General features: G+C 51.8%; 1 protein-coding gene across 1 annotated transcript in view; it reads right to left on the bottom strand.

The window, feature by feature from the left end:
* Nucleotides 1–19,789, bottom strand: part of KIF3C (kinesin family member 3C) — an 83,365-nt gene extending 63,576 nt beyond the window's left edge. The window contains exon 1 of the mRNA XM_042472803.1: nt 18,194–19,789. Coding sequence (XP_042328737.1) covers nt 18,194–19,789 — 1,596 coding nt within the window. The remainder of the gene's footprint in view (nt 1–18,193) is intronic.
* Between the last annotated feature and the right edge of the window lie 1,578 nt (nt 19,790–21,367).

The raw sequence follows: 21,367 nt of genomic DNA, 5'->3' as shown, positions 1-21,367 counted from the left end.
AGACCTCCAAGGAAGGAGACTCTATCACCCTCCGAGGAAGGAGTGTGATAGAGTCTCCTTCCTTGGAGGTCTTTAAACAGAGGCTGGATGGCCATCTGTCAGGGATGCTTTGATTTGGATTTCCTGCATGGCAGAATGGGGTTGGACTGGATCAGGGCCCTAGTGGTCTCTTCCAACTCTACGATTCTATGATTCTATAATGTAAAAGAACATACACAGCCACAAATGCCAAAGATTTTCCCAATATAAAACTGGTATCATGTGAAAATGCAAATTTCCACATCTAAGCAGGGCTCCAAGGTTGACTCTGCCTGCCATCTTTTCACAGGCGTGAATGGAGAAAGCAAAGGTGTCACTATCTCAGCCACCAATCAAAGAAGTTCTGGTTTGGGGGATATTTCAGATTTCAGAATTCCAGATCAGGAGACTCAGACTGTAAATCTATTCCAAGCCTGGAGCCTCCACAATAGCCAGGCTGGCTTAAAATGAGTCCCCAGCTTGTTGGGGCAATTACAGATTGTAAACCGCTTCGGGAATCCTTGGTCACTGATAAGCAGTATAGAAATGTACTTGCTATTGCCATAATTTCACTGGCAAGCCAAACAGAAAAGTGTTTCTGAGTGCAAACGAAGCCATTCCTGCAGGTCTGTCAAAACGGCCCTTTCAGGAAAGATGCTGCTGAAGGTGTGCCAAAACAATGGCCCGGCCCATCCATTTCCTGAGATGTCACCCCAGTGAACTGGGCAAAACGGCCCCCTTGAAAGGAGGGGAGGGGAATCTCAAAGAGAAGCATTGATGAGAAGGGGCATTGGAGTAGCATCAGTGCTTGCTGGTAGCTCTGCCCTTTTCTTGAAAAGGGCTGGTAGTCTTCTTCCCAGAAGCAGGGCTTCTCTCTCTGGCCATTTGGTCAGTGTGCCTCTGCCCTCCCTCCTCTCTCTGGGGCTTAAGAAAGGAAATGGCCCTTGGCTCACTCGCTTTCCATCTCTGCATGGATGCACAAACCAAGATGGCCCACACTTGTGGCAATGAGGCTCTGGCAAAATCAAAACTCACACCAGACATCTTCCTCCATCGTGGGAATTCACTGCTGCATATAAAAGGTCAGAGCCTGCAACAAAGCTTCTTGAGAAAAACATTTCAAACTACAGACGATGGTAAAGAGAAAAGCAACAAGGTGCAACCAACGGCAAGCACTGAAGCTGCATCCACACTGATGAAATAATCTAGTTTGACACCATTTTAACTGCCCTACCTCAGTGCTATGGAATTCCAGAAATTATAGTTTTGTGAGAAATTTAGCTGCCTTTGTCAGAGAGTTCTGGTGCCACAACAAAGTACAATTCCCAGGGTTCCCTAGCAATAAGCCACAGCAGTTTATGGTCCAAAACATACTGCAGAAACCATCCAGTTTGAGACCACTTTGACTGCCCTGGCTCAGTGCTAGGGAATGCTGGGAACTGTAGTTTTGTGAGACATTCAGCCTTCTCTGTCAGAGAGGTCTGGAGCCACAACAAACTACAGTTCCCAGAATTCCCTAACACTGAGCCAGGGCAGTCAAAGCCGTCTCCGACTGAATTATTTCTGAAGTGTATTTTGTACCAAAGTGTTGTCAAACTGCATTATTTCTGCAGCATGGATGCAGCCTGAGCCACCAGGTTGTTTTTTAAAGGAATAAGGAGAGAAGAACATATTGGACCCCAGCCCCCAGGTTCCAGCCCCCAGGCTGAGGGTTTTCACTTTGGCTCTCCAGGTCTTTTGCACTCCAGTTGTGCAATCTGGGGCTTCTGGGAGCTGAAATCCAGCAACATTAGGTTCTGAATTGTTGCCCCAACCCTATTTGGGCCTTACAAAATAAACACGCGAGAGGAACCAGCAAATCTGAACCCCCAAACAGCCACATAAGCAGACCCCTCTTCTCTTTTTGTAAATTACAGGCAGAGCCTCTGTTATCCGAAATACTTGGGACCAGAACTGTTTGAGATTTGCAGTTCTTTTGGATTTTGGAATATCTGTATTTGCATATACAGTCATCTCCCCTTATCCATGGATTTCTTTATCCACTGATTTTATCCACGTCCTGAAAATATTTTTTCAAAAGTATAAATTCCAAATAGCAAACTTTGATTTTCCATTTTATATTAGAGACACCATTTTCCTTTTCCATTACATTTAATGGGACTTGAGCATCCATGTATTTTGTCATCCATGCAAGGTCCTGGAACCAGACTACAGCAGATAACAAGGGCCCACTGTAGGTACATAAAGAGATCTCTTGGAGATGAGACCCATGTCTAACCACAAAATTCATTAGTGTTTCATATACATCTTATAATTTTATGCACAATATACTTGTGTGCCCTGAGCCACCAGAAAGAAAAGGTGTCACTATCTCCGCCGCCAATGAAAGAAATTCTAGTTTTTGGGAATATTTCAGAATTCCAGATCAGGGAGACTCAACCTGTAAATCTATTCCAAGCCTGGAGCTTCCACAGCAGCCAGGTCGTATTGTGCAAGTTCTCCCACTTAAAAAGATGAGAGAGGCCTGTAATTGACATCATAGGTAGACCTCAACTATGAGAGACAAAATGAGAAAACAAATCCAGACAATCACTTTGTCTTGATTTGGAAAGAATTTATTTGCAAATTATGGTGGAAAATAAGTATTTGGTCAATATCAAAAGTTCATCTCAATACTTTGTTATATATCCTTTGTTGGCCATGACAGAGTTCAAACGTTTCCTGTAAGTCTTCACAAGGTTGGCACACACTGTTGCTGGTATGTTGGCCCATTCCTCCATGCAGATCTCCTCTAGAGCAGTGATGTTTTGGGGCTGTTGCTGGGCAACACAGACTTTCAACTCCCTCTAAAGGTTTTCTATGGGGTTAAGATCAGGAGACTGGCTAGGCCACTCCAGGACCTTGAAATGCTTCTTACGAAGCCACTCCTTCATTGCCCGGGTGGTGTGCTTGGGATCATTGTCATGTTGAAAGACCCAGCCACGTTTCATCTTCAATGCCCTTGCTGATGGAAGGAGGTTTGCACTCAAAATCTCACAATACATGGCCCCATTCATTCTTTCCGGTACACGGATCAGTTGTCCTGGTCCCTTTGCAGAGAAACAGCCCCAAAACATGATGTTGCCACCCCCATGCTTCACAGTAGCTATGGTGTTCTTTGGATGCAACTCAGCATTCTCTCTCCTCCAAACATGACGAGTTGTGTTTCTACCAAACAGTTCTACAGTACTTTGGTTTCATCTGACCATATGACATTCTCCCAATCCTCTTCTGGATCATCCACATGCTCTCTAGCAAACTTCAGACGTCCCTGGACATGTACTGGCTTAAGCAGGAGGACACGTCTGGCACTGCAGGATCTGAGTCCCTGGCAGCGTAGTGTGTTACTGATGGTAGCCTTTGTTACGTTGGTCCCAGCTCTCCGCAGGTCATTCACTAGGTCCCCCCGTGTGGTTCTGGGATTTTTGCTCACCGTCCTTGTGATCATTTTGACTCCACGGGGTGAGATCTTGTGTGGAGCCCCAGAACAAGGGCAATTATCAGTGGTCTTGTATGGCTTCCATTTTCTAATTATTGCTTTCTTCACACCAAGCCACTCGCCTATTGTAGATTCAGTCTTCCCAGCCTGGTGTCCTTCAACAGCTCTTTGGCCTTCACCATAGTGGAGTTTGGAGGGTGACTGTTTGAGGTTGTGGACAGGTGTCTTTTATACTGATAACGGGTTCAAACAGGTGCCATTAAAACAGGTAATGAGTGGAGGACAGATGAGCCTATTAAGGAAGAAGTTACAGGTCTGTGAGAGCCAGAAATCTTGCTTGTTTGTCGGTGACTAAATACTTATTTTCCTCCATAATTTGCAAATAAATTCTTTAAAAATCAAGACAATGTGGTGGCTGACTAAATACTTTTTTGTCCCACTGTATATCTTTGCTCAATAAGCGTGGCATAGTGGTTTAAGTATTGGACTAGGACTCTTGAGACCAAGGTTCGATTCCCAGCTCGGCCACAAAACCCACAGGGTGGCCTTGGGCAAGACACATGCTCTCAGCCTCAGGGAAAGGCAATGGCAAACCTCAGAATACCGTATATACTCGGCTATAAGTCAGCCTCATGTATAAGTCAAGGGCAGATTTTGGGGGCCAAAATGACGGATTTTGATATGACTTATGGATAAGTTGAGGATAAGACTTGGAAGCACGTAACATAGAAAATAAAGGAAAACAATTCCAGCAGCCCTAACTGTTCCTGCCCATCCTAAAGGCTGGATGGATAAGAGAGCAGAGGGGAGGTCAGTGCTTCCAGGACAGATCACACTTTTGTCTTTCACCAGAAGCGGTCCATTTTTATGATTTAAAGTACAGTACTGTACTGACATTGACCCATGGGAAAGTCAACTCAGGTTTTTTGGGTCAATTTTTTGACCAAGATTTCTAGACTTATACATGAGTATATACAGTAAGTCTCGCTAAGACCCATGACAGGGTTGCCTTAGGGTCACCATAAGTCGGGAGCGACTGGAAGGCACACAACATGCATACATCTTTGCTACCTGAGGTAGAAGAGTGAGCCAGTTCCCTGCAAGGCTTCAGAGAATCCGTTGCTTGGCAACACATCCTCCCACTTCCATCCCTCTTGGAAACCGTGGTCCTCAAGATGCTCCTCTCGGATGCTTTGCTTCTTTGCTCAGAGAGAACCATTCCTCCCTGGGCTGACCGGACCCCGAGGGCAGAGGGAAGTAGAGCCCAGTGGATGGGACATGTCCCCCTTTCTGGGTTGAACCCTCAATCCTTCCCCACACTGCCACTGCCTGCAGCATGAAAAATCACTTGCTTTGGGGGTGCTCTATGCTGACCCTGGAAAGTGGCAGATCGGGGCCTCAGCGGCTGCCGCTCTGACCGCTGAGACCCCGATCCGGCAGGGAAAGGGGCGGGTGCAGGCTGCCACTTTTCGGCGGTCTGTAACGTGCCATAGTGCCACCATCTCAGTGGCTTTCGATACCATAGACCAGGGGTAGGCAACCTGCGGCCTGCGGGCCGGATGCGGCCCGGCGAGGCCTTGGGACCGGCCCCAGCCCGGTCCTGCCGCCGATTGCCGCCGGGGCCTTTGGAGGGCAATTGTCTATAGAAGCCTCAGAAACATGCATTTATATTAACATTTTTAAAAAAATCAGCAAATTTTTTTGTGTGTCCTCCATCTTTTTTAAAAAAGTGTCTTCCATTTGAAAATTGTGTCCTACGTTTGTCCTGGTGTGTATATAATTATTTAATTATTTGTTTTTTGGCTTCGGCCCCCCCAGTTGTCTGAGGGACTGCGCTCCAGTGGTTCCGGTCCTACCTCTCCGGGAGGTTCCAGATGGTGCAGCTGGGAGACGTGTGCTCCGACAAGAGGGCCCTTATATCTGGGGTCCCTCAAGGAGCCATTCTGTCTCCCATGTTTTTCAACATTTACATGAAACCGCTGGGAGAGATCATCCGGAGACACGGGGCGCGGTGTTATCAGTACGCTGATGACACCCAAATAGTCTTCTCTATGTCTCCGACTGATGCAGTGACTGGGGATGGCATCTCTCCCCTCGTGGCCTGTCTGGAGTCGGTAATGGGCTGGATGAGGGAAAACCGACTCAGTCTGAATCCAGAGAAAACGGAGGTGCTCGTGATAGGTTCTCCCGGTCCAGGGTTGGCAGTGGTTCCACCTGTCCTGAACGGAATCACGCTTTCCGTGAAGGACTCTGTACGCAGTCTGGGGGTGCTCCTGGACTCGTCGCTCCACCTTACATCTCAGGTGGACGCAACGGTCAGGAGCACCTGTTATCAGCTTCGGCTGATACGCCAACTGTGTCCCTACCTCGACCAGTGGGACCTTGAAACTGTTGTACATGCTCTGGTAACCTCTCGTTTGGATTTCTGCAATGCGCTCTACATGGAGCAACCCTTGTACCATACCCGGAAGCTGCAGTTAGTGCAGAATATGGCAGCCCGACTGGTCACTGGTACTGCCAGGGCCAGTCATATAACACCGGACCTTAAAGACCTACATTGGCTGCCTATTCGCTTCCGGGCGCAATACAAGGTGTTGGTTATTACCTATAAAGCCCTAAATGGCTTGGGCCCAGGGTATCTGGAGGACCGCCTCTCCCCGTACAATCCGTCCCGCCCACTCAGATCATCAGGGCAGCAATTGTTAAGAGTTCCAGAGGGGAAATATATTTCCACTTCTAGGAGGGCCTTCTCCATCTCGGCCCCCAACCTCTGGAACTCGCTGCCCTTCGAGCTCCGCTCAGCCACCTCCCTAGCCCAATTTAAGAAGGGGCTAAAAACCTACTTATTCGAGCAGGCTTACCCCTGACCTCTGCCCCAGAATACCTTCCTCCCCCCCCCCCCTTTGGTCAGCACTGTTTTGCTGGCATCAATTTTATTATTTTTATTGAATTGTTTTAACCAATTGTTATAGTTGCATTGTTGATTGTTGTATCGTTGTGCACCGCCGATTCTAAGAAGGGCGCGGGTATATAAATTATTATTATTATTATTATTATTATTATTATTATTATGGGGCTTGGGTGCGGCAGTGCAGCAGCACACACCATTCATTTTTCTAATGGAAGGGGGAGTCCGGACCCCAAGACCACCCCCCTTGGTTACGTCCTGCCAGAAGAGGAAGTTCTTCTACCTTTTACAAAAATAGGTCAGATCCTCCTCCAGCTGGAGCTGCAAAGGAAGATGGTTCCACAAGCACAGAACCAGATCCTGAGAGGCTCACAGCCTTGACAGAGTCGTAAGCATTGGTGGAACCACTAATAATCCTTTGCCTGTACTTCTTAGGTTTCTAAACAATACATACCCTACTAGCCAAACTACCAGATACTGGATGAAGTTAAAACGCAAGGCCTTAGATAATGAGTCCTGGCCCAAACACAAAGAAAAGAGAAAGGGCAGCCGTGGAGTGGACAGAAGAATGGGCTCTCCAGACCAAGAGGAGAGGTTCTGATGGAACTGCCAGGGTCCCTCTTTTCTCAGAGTTGGGGGGCTGGGGGGACTCCTGCCACACAAACCATGCCATCACAACTCTGAACCAGGAATTAAAAAAATTAATTCCTCCTATTTTGCACCACTGATTCTGCAGTGTTTCTTATCCAAAGTGAGTTGTGCATGTGCCTGCCTCAGCCACCATGATCTTCATTCAAGTCTACTCTTTTGCTCAATGACTTCTGCTCCACACTTTCAGGTCCATCTTTGCACAGTAAGGGCTAGAAACTTACTCTGTGGGTTTGTTTTTTAAATGAGCACTGAGTTAACCACAAAGTCAATGTCTTACACAAAATTCTTCCTTTGCCCCTGCCTTTGCTGTGCAGCCATACAGGGAGAGCCTTTCTGGAAGGAAGGAAGGAAGGAAGGAAGGAAGGAAGGAAGGAAGGAAGGAAAGAAAGTCATCTGTAACCAGGCCCAGCCATTCCTGCATCCAAATCACCTGCCCGCCCTCCCAACCCTTTGTCTCAACCCAGCATCCCAATCAGCACAATCTGGTCTGGCTCCTGCCTTCTCCTCTCCCTGACTGCTCTGCCAGGAAGAATCACATCTCCAAAGCCACCCTGCATGTGAGCACATGCACAGCCACGTTCCCAGAGGAAGCCCAGTCTGGTGCACCAGTTCCTCTCGGTCGCTGTCAAAATTAGGTCAGCCTTCCTGTGGAACTGGGTTTTCAAAGAAGCAGGCACAGAAAAGATGAAGAAGGTGGCAGGGCTGCTCGTCCTTCTCTACCCCCCGCCCTCTGTCCCCACTCCGGCCGATTCCCATGGGGAAGACTCTGGGACACAGGGCCACCAAGGAAGAAGGAAAGCACCTTTAGAACTGGGATGCTTCTCAAGATTTGGCAAGAGATCCCTCTCAGGGTCTCTGTGGCCAAACATGTGTTCTGTATAGACCCGCACATGGCTCAGGTGCATTCTTCCCATCCCAGTTGATCACATTCACGTACAGCCTTGGCCTGGAGCTCTGGGGAATGGAGGCCCGCAGCCGTTGAATCTCCTGAGCTAATTGGGCTACTGGCCTCATTTGGCATAAGCCCTGACATCATGACAGCGTTTCTAGGCCAGTTTCCAGGCCATGGAGAAGCTGCTACCACGCAAGAAACAGCGCTCCACGACCCACAGGCTGTGCCCCCCCCCATGCCCCACATATTCTTTCTCTTCTTACCAGGGTGGTGGGGTGCTGACCTCTTTCTCTTTTGCCTGTGAACATCTGAAGCCATTTCACTCATTCAAAGTGTTTGACTGACTCTTGATTCACTGCCCCCCCTCTAAGTAACGCACAGTCGCTAAAAACACTTCAAAACATTAAATCAACAACTAAATGCATGAAACTGCATGAAAACACTCCAAAGTCCTCTTCAGAAAGTGTTCTAAAACCAGACAAACAGTTCTTACAAAAGCAACCACCTCTGATTTTGAGAGCCAAAGGCCACAGAAAAAATAATATCTGCAGAATGCAACAGATTTCAGAGACTTACTCATCCCAAAACAGAGGTGTGTGGCTTGCCAGAGCTTTGGAAGAGTTCCTTTTTGGACCACAGCTCCCAGAATCCTCTGACCTGCAAGGCCACTTGACTGACAGGTTCTGGCACCTGTTTTATTGCTATTGTTGTTGCTGCATGCTTCCAAATTATTTCTGACTTATGGCGACCCTAAAGATGAACTTATCCTAAAGTTTTCTTAGCAAGATTTGTTCAGAGGGTTTTGCCACTGCCATCCCCTGAGGCTGAGAGTGTGCAACTTGCCCAAGGCCACCCAATGGGCTTTTATGCTCAAGCGGGGATTTGAATCCTGGACTCCAGAGCAGTAGTCCAACACTCAAACCGCTCCAGTCTGGCAGCTGTAGCCCAATGGAAAAGTGACACTTCTGGCTTTCAGACACACAGTTGTGTTAGTCAGTATGCAAAGGGTTCTTGCAGCATCTTTGAGACTATGAGCAAAAGAAGGTGTAGCAGAAGCTTTCATAGACCTAGGGCTACAAAATCTCCGGGCCTAATGGCACATCATTGTTGAGGGACAAAGGCAGGAGGAAAGGTCACCATACCCACAAGGTTTGCACTTCTATGGCTATTCATACAGTCTGACTGAAAAGGTCCTTTTTGGGCAACACTTCATTCCCTGCATCTGAGGAAGCAGACAAGCCCACAAAAGCATATGCCCAGTTCATGCACCTGAGGAAGTGGACCAAGTCTCAGAAAGCTCATGCTGCGATTTCTTTCTTCTGCATCTGCCACCCACCAGCCTAGCCTGCATGAGACATTTTGCATTTTGTAGAGAGGCGGGATATCAATACATTTTATTATTTATTATTATTATAGACAGTGCCCCACTGCAAACCAAGCTACAGCGGATGAAGGCCAATGCTGCCTTTATTGCCCTGACCCACTAGCATCACTCTTGGAGAGTCCGGCTGCTGGTGACTTTCCCCTTCACCTCCATAACCTGCAAGGAACGGGAGGCAGAAGCCATAGTTCCTAGGATTCCAAATCAGGCCCCTCGTCCGTCTCACCTCAACTGTGGGCTCCTGAAAGCCCAACCAGCCGAGGTTTTCCCTTCCAAACCTGAATAAAACCAGGACCCTTCCTAGCTACAGACTAGCACTGATTTCCAGCCTCACTTAGACTGTTTTGTTGGCAAAGATGAGGGTGCTGCCTACCCTCCAACCACACCATCTCCTAACCAGCAAAATGGTGTGCTTAGGTCTTGCAAAGGAAGAGGGTGGGCAGCAAACCAGAGATGTCTTCCGCAGCACCTCTGGCAACCCTCTCCCTCTTTGCCCCACCAACCTTTGGGAGCGGCATGTGGCTCTGGAAGGAAGCAAAAACATGGGGGGGAACATCAGTTCAGGGTAGAGGGAGGGGGGCAGGAGGGGGGGAGAGGAGGAAATCGCTCTGCTCTGCTCCTGGAAAATGGGAGGAAAATGCAGACTTTCCCCAGGGAAAAGCGTTAAGAACAATAGCAGTAAAACATGAAAGGGAGCAGAGGGGAAAATCAGAGCCAAAGGCAAGAGAAAGACTCTGATAATCCAGTAACACATTTCATGGTTCAGAGAAGGATCTAGGTGGAGGGGAGGCCAGTGTTTTCCGGGTGTGTGTCTGTGTGTGAGTGTAAAAGATCTGACACTGAAATGTTCGGTGTGAGCTTGGCTGCTGGATCAAATGTTTACCGTACACTTTGGGATTTTTTTTTCTTTTTAGAAAGCAACCCTATATATTTACAGCTAGTGCCCAAATGTTGTTTCAGCACCACAAACTCTGCTATGACATACATGTGTGCCTCTCTGTATGTGTATGCACACAAAATGTATAACCCCCCTAGCCCCACATCTCCTGCCAGGTAAAGGCCTTATCCTTCACCCCACAGCCTGCAAGGGCTCAAGGGACCCACTACCAAAGACCACCTGGCATGTTTGCAGGTGGACTGAGCCCTCAACCAGATTGCCTGGCTCACAGCTTATGCTATTAACCATCAAAAGGGCCATGGGTCATTTCACTCCACTAAATGCAGCTCTAAATGCATTACGCATGCAGTCCTGCACAGATAATTCCCCTTCGCTGCAGTCCTTAAAAGCCACTAAGAGATGCATTAAATCAACAAAGGGACCACACACACACACACACACACACACACACACTTGCTAGTGGATCATGGGCTCTGAGCTCTTTTGTCTGTTTGGAAACAACACGTTTTGTTCCTCCTTGGTTTCTCCTGATTCTGACACATGCAGACTCCTTTCTTATAGTGTTCTGGTGCTAGAGATAGCTTTAAAAGCAGAGGAAGGACATAGATAGCGAGACCCTCACACTCTTTTCCTTCCCTGGAGACACCTTCCCTCCTTGGGCCAAATCCTGGGCAAGCTTACTGCTTGGCTCTCCTGCCATCCAAGAACTGCCAATGGCCACCCATACCCCCCACTGCAAGCCTCTGCCCCAGAGAGAGGAGGAGGCAGAAGATGACAACAACAACAACAACAACAACAACAACAACAACAACACAAGTCTTGTTCACACCTGGTGTACATGTGAAGGTAGTGGGATGGGGAGAAGGGGAAATACAGGGTTTCAGGTGACCTGGACCCAAGCCATATAGGGCTTTATTGGTCGCAACCAGCCCTTTGAACTTTGCCCAAAATGGATCCATTGCCAGTGGGGAGATGTGTACAGACCCATTTTCTGTCTTAACCTGTAGAGCAGTGGCTCCTAAACATTGGTCTTCTAAGTATTTTGGGCTTCAACTCCCAAGATTCTTGGCTTTTGGCCATGGTGACTGAGGCTTCTGGGAGATGAGGTCCAAAACACCTGAAGGTACCAATGTTAGGAACAGAGCATGCGCATCCCTGCTCCCAAATCTTCCTCCATTGCTTCCTCCTGGTTTAGAGAAAGGGGGGGGAGGGGAGTGAGAGCAACACAACACTGGAGGGGGGGACACATATTTTGTACCTATCTCAGGCAGCAGGAGAAACACAGGCCACATCTTAGAATCATAGAGACCGCAAGGGCCCTGATCCAGTCCATCCCCCTTCTGCCATGCAGGAACTCAAAATCAAAGCATCCCCAACAGATGGCCATCCAGCCTCCGCTTGAAGACCTCCAAAGGAGGAGACCATCACTCTCCGAGAGTGTCTTCCACTGTCGAACAGCCCTTACTATCAGGAAATTCCTCCTAATATTGAGCTGGAATCTCTTTCCTTGTAGCTTGCATCCACTGCTCCTGGTTCTATTCTCTGGAGAAGCAGAAAACAAGCTTGCTTTGTTCTCTATGTGGCACTCCTTCAAATATTTAAACAGCTATCATATCACCTCTTAACCATCTCTTCTCCAGGCTAAACATATCGAGCTCCCCAAGTCTCCCCTCACAGGGTTTTATGGTTTCCAGACCCTTCATCATTTTGGTGGCCCTCCTCTGGACACACTCCAGCTTCTGAACATCCTTTTTGAATTGTTCTGCCCAGAAGGGTTTTATTCCTTTATTGTTATGTATTATTTATATGTATTATGCTATTATTTCTTAGATTGTATGCCATGAGCAGGTTTACTCTTATTTATTTTATTGTTTGTATGTACAGCGCTGTGCAAATCTACAGCACTATATAAATAAAGCATAGTAATAATAACAACAACAACAACTGTACACGGGATTATTCTAGGTGAGGCTTGACCAAAGCAGAATATAGTGGCACTATTACTTCCCTTGCTCTAGACACTATACTTCTATTGATGCAGCCTAAAATCGCATTGACCTTTTTAGCTGCCACATCACACTGTTAACTCATGTTCAACTTGTGGTCTACTTGGACTCCTAGATCCCTTTCACATGTATAAATCTCCTTAAGTCAGGTGTCCCCCGTCCTATATCTGTATTTCATTTTTTCTACCTAAGTGCAGTACCTTATATTTCTCCCTGTTGAAATTCATTTTGTTGGTTTTGGCCCAGCTTTCTAATCTATTGAGGTCATTTTGAATTTTAATCCTGTCCTCTGAGCTGTTTGCTATTCCTAATTTGGTGTCATCCGCAAATTTCATAAGCATTCCCTCTATTCTTTCATTCAAGTCATTGATAAGGATGTTGAATAGCCTTGGGCCCTGGACAGAACCCCACTAGACATATCACTGGTCACTGCTCTCCAGGATGAAAAGGAGCCATTGTTGAGTATCCTTTGGGTTCAGCCTGTCAGTATGCCAATAAAAGGCTTATTTTTCCTACGTGTGATTTGCAAGATGTTCTGCTCAGGGATGGGCCAGCACTGAGAAAGTCCCAGGCCCCAGTCCCTCCTCACAGGGCTGCAGAGGCCCTTTCCTGCCATCCCAGGGAAGCAGCACCAGGCAGGATGCGGGCAAGGATTCCAGCAATGGCAGAGGTAATGCTTCTCCCTTTCCACCTGGGTTGGTGGGACCCTCTTTTGGTTCCCAGGGCCATATGGAGTTTGGGGTGGTGGTCCAGTGGTGGGTGTGGCCAAAAGACCCCCTGTGGCATGTATTTCAGCTCCCACCCTTTTGCTGCTGGGAACTCACTCCAGCAGAGGCATTCCAGCCTTCACAGATTGGCGCAGAGAGACAAGCAGGGAAGCCGTATGCAGAATTTGGGAGGCCACTAAGAAGGCCCTGCTAAGAAGGGAGATGGAGAGCAATCCCACTGGGAGAGTCTGGGAGTTGTAGTACACAAAAGGAGATCTGAGGCTTGGCTGGTCCTAGTCCCTTTCTTTTCCATCATGCTGCAGTCTCCAGATCTGGATTTAATTTGTAAAGGACACTCTATGTGTGTTTAAAGGGGAATCCTCCCCCTGCGTCCCTCTCTCTCCAAAACACAATGCCCTCCTTTATTCCCAGGAGGCTGCCTGCCCCACGCAAAGACAGGGAGGGCCAAGAGACTTGTTAATGGCCTTGTGTTTTGCCTGCTGAGAGGGCAACCGTGCCGGACAGAGGAGGGCATTCCTGTGGACACGGCTGTGGCTGTTGGTGGTGGCCCCACTTGGCTCTGCACCTCTCTTCCCCTCCCCAGAGGTCAGCCAGATGCTGCTCTGAGCTGTTTCCCTTGGAAGTTGCATGGCTCCCCTACCCCACCTCCGACCAGATCCTGATCCTTTGTGCTTCCTCAGATCCCCAGCTCTAATCTGAGAAGAACAAAAAAGAGAGTGCCTCTGAACATGTGCAAAACGGGGGTTTTGGACTGCCTCCACTGTGCAAGAAAGGGGCTAGATCCAATAGCTAGTCTTTCCACAGGGGCAGACCTCCTGAATCAAACTTCCAAACAGTAAAGTCACACTTCTGTGAGTCCCATCAATTCAGTGGGTCTACTCAGGGCTACCAACTGAGTTTACACAAGGTCTCCTAGAAGGCCCAGGACAAACCACTCTGTGTGAAAATGGTGATACAGAAAAGGGCCCCAATCCCCTAGGTCACTGAACCCTCTCTCTCATGGCAAAGTGGTGGGGGTCCTGCCCATTTTTTACAGACTTCCACTTGTACTACCCCTGTCACCCCATCAATATTCACCTGCAAATAATGGAAATGTATGGAAATGCATGATGAGAGCAAGCATGCTGTAGTGGTTTAAGTTCTGGACTATGACTCTGGAGGCCAGGGTTCAATTCCCAGCTTGGCCATGAAACCTCTGGGTGACCTTGGGCAAAGTATACACTCTCAGCCACAGAGAAGATGCCAATGGCCAACCTGCTATGAAGAAAAATTGCCAAGAAAACACCATGATAGGGTCGCTTTAGGGTTGCCGTAAGTCGGAAATGACTTGAAGCCACACAAAAATTAAAGTTTGAATCCCTGAACAGCAGTGGAAACCCACTGGGTGACCTTGGGCAAGTCACACCCTCTCAGCCTCAGTGGATGAAAATGTCAACCCTCCCCCTGAAGGAACTTGCCAAGAATACCCCACATGAATGCAGTCAATATGTCTTGCTCCCCTCTTCTTCTCAATAACAGCCATGAGCCCGCAATGCCGTTCCCAATCCTGCCCTGCTTAGGGGCGTCACTACAGTGGTGCAGGGAGTCCGGACCCCAACGGGTGACACCTCAGAGCAGTGCAAACACCCGATGGGGCGGTTGCTCACCCACTCTACCATCCACTGGCTGTGCCCACTGGTTGGAGTGGGGTGCTGCTGTTGCTTGGCAGCCCCTTCTGAATCTGATGGGGCTTCCTGCCAGGCTGAGAAAGTTAGGCGCCGGTGGTGGTAGTAGTAGCAGCCATGGACTCCTCCCTTTCCTGCTTGGTGAGACCCAGAAGGCACATTTCCCAGATACCTGGCACACCACTGCCAGCCTTGCCCTGCCCTCCCACTCTTTCATCATGTTGTCTCTCCTGGGTGACTGCCTGTCTGGATTACCACAGTGGGGTGACACCAATCCTAGCAATGCCACTGGCTCCCCACTGCTGCACATCCTAAATACTCTGCTGCTTTTAACCCAAGGAGGAAAGCTCCCATCAGCACAAGCAGCCAGCGACACCACAGCCCCCTTCAGCTGCTCTTTACCAAAACCTGCTGGAGTCTGGAAGTCTAACAGCTTCCCTCCCAAGTCCAGACCTGCCTGAAGTATCGGGACCCGAACTCAGGAATGCACTTACACCAAGCATGTACTGTCCGCCCTTTGTATCCGTGGGGGATCTGTTCCGGACCCCTCCCCTGCGGATAAGGAAAACGGGGAACCTCAAGTCCCATTGTCCGCAATGCTGGGAGTGATGTGTGAGCAGCCACTAATGCAGCTGTGTGCATGCACCTCCATTGAAAGCAACAGGGCTTGCCATCTGCAGATGCTTAAATCTGCAGATGGCAAGCCCATGGATATCGAGAGTCTGCTGTACCATCATGCTGGGGTCCTTCACCCAATAATACTTTCGTCTGTCCTTTCACAGCCATCTTGTCCTCTTCCAGAGAAAAGCCCTTGACCCCCATGAAATACACAAAAATATTAGGGAAGCTGGTGCAGTGCACCTATTAGAGAGCTCTGGACTGCAACTTGGGGGATCCAGGTTCAGGTCCCCCATTCTGCTGTCAGACATTCTGGCTGATGACCTTTGGCCAGCCTCTCTGAATCTGGCCTCCCTCACACGGTTGTTGTCAGGGGGAAATAGGGAGAGCGGAGGCATGCACATACAGTGTCTTGAGCTCCTTGGATGAAAAGTAGAATATAAACATAACTAATAAATAAATAAATAAAGGCCAGGCCCAGCGCCATCGGGCCTGAAGAGGAAGAGCCCTCCCCTCCCTCCTTCCAACTGTCATCTTCTGGCCTTAAGGGGGAGAGAAAGGACAGACCCAACACCATCAGGCCTCTCCCTCCGGTCCATCCCTGCCTTGGTCCAGGCCTCAGAAGGAGAGAAGAATGCTGGACCCGATCCCCTCCTCTCCACCTTTCCCTTCTCCTTTTGTGTCGTGTCTTTTTAGATTGTAAGCCTGAGGGCAGGGAACATCTATTATCCCCTCTGTTGTAAGCCACCCGGATTCCCAGTAATTGGGCAGCATATAAATAAATCCTATTATTATTATTATTATTATTATTATTATTATTATTATTATTATTATTATATCTCAAATAGAGCACCACTAGGCACGCACAGAGTTTTACTGCCTCATCATTAGAAAGAGAAGGATTTTTAGACAAGGAGGCAGCTCAAGGTGGAGATCATGCCACACATTGTCAACCACTGTTTGGAACAGACCACAGAAATGTTGCTTTGGGGGGGCACTGCTATAAGCCTCAGAATCCTCTAACCACCACGGCTGTAGCTTGGGGGAGGCTAGCCAGTACAGTTTCCAACAGGACAACAAAGGACACCTGAGCTGTGCAAGGGTAAGTTGTGACTTAATGGCCCTTTGAGCATACTCAGAGGAATGTTATCAGAACAGGACAGGGCCCCAGACTGACTTATAACAGCAGCCTTCAGCATTCTCACACAGATTGGGGCGAGGGGCTCACCTTCGTAGTGTGCGCAATTCAGCTCTGATCTAGACAAAGTTGCTTATTTATTATGCATTTAGCCTGTCCTACCTGGTAAGGAGAGTGGGATGTGGGTAGCCAAACACAGACACACAAAGGCATGTGCAAAGTGTTCACTGGGGAGGGGTTGACAGAAGTCTGTCGTGTGGGCATCCATTGCTCTTCCTAGCTCTGGAAAAGAAAGGATCTTGAGAGGTTGGAGCAAGGTGCTCCAAAAGCACCAAAAGTAGGGGGAGAGGGATTGGGAGACAGAACCTCAGTGCTCTCTCCAGAGGCAACAAGGGCAAGAGTCCCCTCTGCCCAAGGACCACTGGGCACAGTGTGGCCAACCTGGCCCCCATTTTCCCCACAGAAGGGTGGAGAGGAATCCAAACCAGGGTGAGAACCAGGGGATTTGGGGTGTGACCTTTGAGCCCCACCCTGGTCCTGAAGGGAGCAGAGACTCAACCAAGGCAGAAAAAGGGGGACAGATGGGATGGGGAGTCCCCTGGGTTAGAAATATCGGCCCCCTCCCCAGAAGCTGCCTTGCCCCCTCTCTCCACTCCAGTCATTTTTGGGGTTAAGGGGTCCAGGAGAAAGGAGGGGACAGACAATGTCAGAGGTGGAAGATGGGACTGATGTGGGCAGTGTGGCCTAGCAATGAAATGGAGGGGAGGGCAAGAGGGAGGGATCCCCCTCCTCTTGCAGAGACAAAAGGAAACCCCATGGGGCTGTGGGATCTGACTGGCTGGCCTCCCAGCTTCCCTGGCCAATGCAGAGGCCCAATTGCCAGCAAGAGGTCACCTCCATGCCTGCCTGCCATTCCTGCCACTGCTATGGTAGCTCTCTCTTGTGTGGCTTTGTTGTTGTGTGATAGGCACACTGAGAGCCCGGAGAAGCCCCCACCCATCCCTCATCCTGGGCTTTGTTGCCATCCTGCAGTCCAGCCCCTCCTGCCTTAGGGCCAGATGGAAAATTGGCAGCCGGTGCAAAGGAATCCGTGCAAAGGAATCCGAGACACACACATGATGAGTGGCGCATAAAGGAGGAGGCCATGGATGCCGCTGCGGCCACCGCCAGGCCCTTGTGGCCACATGGCAAGAGGTTCACTTTGGCTCCCGAGAACACACAGAGACAAGGCTCTCTGTGAACACATTGACACAAGACTGCAGACTGTCACTGCGCATTACCCCAACAATGAGCATTAGCCAAATTAGCCTCTTCTGGTGTTGCTGGCTCAGGAAAGGGGCAGATGTTGTGAGGTGGGTCGGTCGGTGGGTGGGTGGCAGGTACATATAAGGCCCCCCTCTCCCCCGGCTGAAGGAGGGCTGGGCAACTGCTGTGGGCTGACTGCCCTGAAGGCCACCTGGACTTCCAAAGATGAAAAAGAGCCAACTAGCAGCTGGACCGTGACTTCTGGTGTTAGCAAACTGAGCCTTTCAGGTGTGGGATGGAGCACTGGGGCACTGCTCCCTTTTCGGAAGGTGGCCTCCTCCTCCCTGTGGCCACCTGGGGAGACAATTCACCAGGAGGGGTAGGAAAGGGGCAGTGGGGCAGAGCCTGAAGGGGCCAAGGGCCTCCAAACTAGTCACTGGGGTGACCCCATAGCCAGGCTACCTGATCCTGCTGGTGGGCTCATGGACACACACACACAGAAGAAGGTGAGTGTTGGTCCTGCCCTTGCGTGGCTGTTGCTGGGGCATCTGTGGGTCAGTGGGCCTACCTTGTACTTGATGGCCAGCCGCTCGGTGGCCTGGCGCTCCTGGCGCAGCTCCTGCAGCATCCTCTCCTTCTCTTCCAGGAGCCGGGCCTTCTCCTCGCTGACCAGGCTGTGGTCGTCCTGGATGGCGGCCTTCTCCTCCTCCAGCCGCTCCTTCTGGGCCTTCAGGTAGGTCTCCACGTTCTTGTCCAGGCCCCCCAGCATCTCCTCACGCTCCACCCTGGGGGGTGTCTCCTCCACCCCGGGGGTCTCCTCGCCCCTGTTGTTGCTGTCCTCCTCCTCCTCCTCCTCCTCCTCCTCCTCTCCAGGGGCCCTTTTCAACCCGTGGCGCTGCCCCGCACGGGGCCGGTGATGCCTGCGCTTGCCCAGCATGCCGCGCTTCTCCAGCTGGGCCTTGAGGCGGGCGATCTCCTCCTGGAACTCCCTGAGGAGTGTGTCCTTGGGGTCCTCATTGACACGGGGCTTGTTCTTGATGTTCTTAGCACGGGCGGCGAAGCGGAGGGTGGAGAGGGTCTCCTCGTAGCTGTGGGCGGCCGGCCCCAGGGTGGCCACCAGGACGGTCTTGGCGTTGCCGCCCAGGGAGTCCTGGAGCAGGCGGGTGAGCTTGGAATCCCGGTAGGGGACGTGGGTGCTGCGCCCGTCCACCAGGGCCGAGATGACGTTGCCCAGGGCCGAGAGGGAGAGGTTGATCTTGGAGGCCTGGCGGTGGGGCTGGCGTTGGTCAGGGGCGTTGGCGGGCCCCCTGGGCCCGGCGGAGGAGGCCTTGCCCTGGCGCTCGCTGCCGGCCAGGTCGACCAGGTGGAGCTTCCCAACGCGGATGTGCTCCTGCCCGTCGGGGCCGGCCTGGCTGCACTCGACGGTGACCAGGAAGATGGCGTGGGAGCGCGAGCTGCGCTGGTTGAGCTGGGTGGCCCCGATGGCCCTGGCCAGGTTGCCCCTGCGGCGCACGTGCTCGATCTCCCGGAGGTCCTTGGTGACGAAGGAGGCCAGGCCCTTGAGGTAGACGCCGGCCTCGGGGCTCTCCTTGAGCTCCACCCGCCGAGGGCCTGCTGCGGCCAGGAGGTCCCGGACCTCCTCCTGGTAGATCTCCAGGTAAGAGGCGCGGACCAGGTAGCGCTGCTGGGGCCCCGAGCGGGCGATGGCCGTGAAGAGGTGCTCGAAGGCCCGCGGCAGGAGGCCCCGCTGCTCGGCCTGGCCCTCCTCGGGGGGCCCCTGCATGGTGTAGGTCTTGCCGGTGCCGGTCTGGCCGTAGCAGAGCAGGGTGCCGTTGACGCCCCGCAGCGCCGCCTCCACCACCGGACGCGCCGCCTCCTCGTACAGCTCGCCCTCGCGCCCGGCGCCCTCGAAGGCCGCGTCGAAGGTGAACGTCTTGGCCGTCGGGGGCGGCGGCGGAGGATGCTGGGCCTGGGGCGGCTGGGGCGGAGGCGGCGGCGGCTGGCGGAGGAGGCTGACCTGCCCGAGGCGCCCGTCCACGAAGACCACCCGCTCGGCCCCCGAGGCCTCCTCCCAGCGGCTCAAGGGCCGGCAACGGACCACCACCCGCACCGACTCAGCCCCTGCCGAAGGGGAAGGGCGCCCCGGCGAAGGAGAAGAAGACATGGCCCACCGCCGCCAAGCCCCGCCGCGGGCTCACCACAAGCGCAGCGCCAGGCGCCCTCCGCCGGGAACCATCCCGCCTGCTCACCCGCCAGCCCCGAGGCCCAGGCCCAGGCCCAGGCGATGGCGAGGGAGCCGCATCCCGGGCAGAGAGCCTCCCTGCTGGACTCGGCGCGGCCGGGGAGACTGCCTGCCTGGCTGCCTGCCTTCCTCCTCGCGCGCAGCCTCGGCGGCGGAAGCGGGGCGGAGGGGCGTGGCCCGGAGGGTGCCCCGCCCATTGCCCCGCCTTCTCTTTCCTCCAGCCTTTGCTTTGCCGCCGGAGAGCCAGGCTCCTCCTCCTCCTCCTCGCAAAGGCTGCCGGGGGGCCAGGGAGAAGGGGGCGCCAGCCCAGGGGGTCTCCCGCTCGTCCTCCGGCCGGGGATGGGATGGGCTGCCCTTCCGGGGAAGGGAGGAAGGAAGGAAGGGGGCCTGCTGCTGCTGCTGCTGCTGGGCGCCTCAAAGGCAATCCAGCCCAACCCCCCTCTTCTCCATCAAAGCCCCTCCTGGGACACAGGGCCACCCAGCCTCCAAAGAAGGAGACTCCGGCGCCCTCCTCCGCCAGGGCCCCTTGCAAAGGCCCCTTGCAAAGGCTGCTGCTGGGGGCTGGAGGGTCCAGCCTGGGCCAGAGACCCCCATTGGCGTCTGCCAAGGAGGAAGGGGAGTGACGGCAATGGCCAAAGGCCTCCAAAGAAACCTGCCAAGAAGACCCTGGGTCACCATTAGCAGAGAAGGATGGCACACAGTCTGCCAAGTCACACTCTCTCAGCCTGAGAGGATGGCAACGGCAAACCTCCGCTGAAAAACCCTGCCAAGAGAAGCCCCTTCGTTGGAAATGAAGGGAAGAGCCAAGAGTTGGAAGAGAGCCCCAAGAGCCATCCGCCCGACCCCCTTCTGCCCCGCAGGAAGACCCCTCAGTGACCCAGGCCAAGCCCCAGGGAACAGGCCTCCTGGCCCCAAAGGAGGACGAGGCACCGCAGAATGGCTCACAGGAACTTAATTGCCTGCTTCTTAGTTCTCCCCCAAAAGGAGGACACTGTCCTGGGAAAGGAGGACTGCTCCAAGCCCTCTTCACGTTGAGGAGGGAGCAAGCTTGTTTTCTGCTGCTCCAGAGAAGAGGACCCAATGGAGCAATGGAGGCAAGCTCCAGGAAAAGAGATTCCCGCTCAGGGATTAGGAGGACCTTCCAGAGAGTAAGGGCTGCTCCATACTGGAACACACTCCTTCCCTGGAGGTCTTGAAGCAGACGCTGGACAGCCATTTGTCACAGGGAGGGCTTGGACTGTGTCTTCCTGCAGGACAGAAGGCGGGCTGCACTGGACGATGGCCGTTGGGGTCTTCCAACTCAAGGATGCTGTAATTGGCCATGGGGCTGCAATTCAAGAAGGCTATGGACAAGCTGGAGAAGAGCAACCAAGATGAGCAAAGATCTGAAAACCATGAACCCTATTTGCTAGAGTTAAGGGCACAAGACCCTCATGAATATGGGAAAACGCCATGTTTTTACCTGAATGGACACCTCTCTAGGAATCTCTAGGTCCTCCA

Source organism: Sceloporus undulatus, chromosome 1, assembly GCF_019175285.1.
Source record: "Sceloporus undulatus isolate JIND9_A2432 ecotype Alabama chromosome 1, SceUnd_v1.1, whole genome shotgun sequence".
NCBI lineage: Eukaryota > Metazoa > Chordata > Lepidosauria > Squamata > Phrynosomatidae > Sceloporus > Sceloporus undulatus.
The sequence above is the reverse complement of the archived record's forward strand: the minus strand, read 5'-3'. Positions and strand labels throughout refer to the sequence as shown.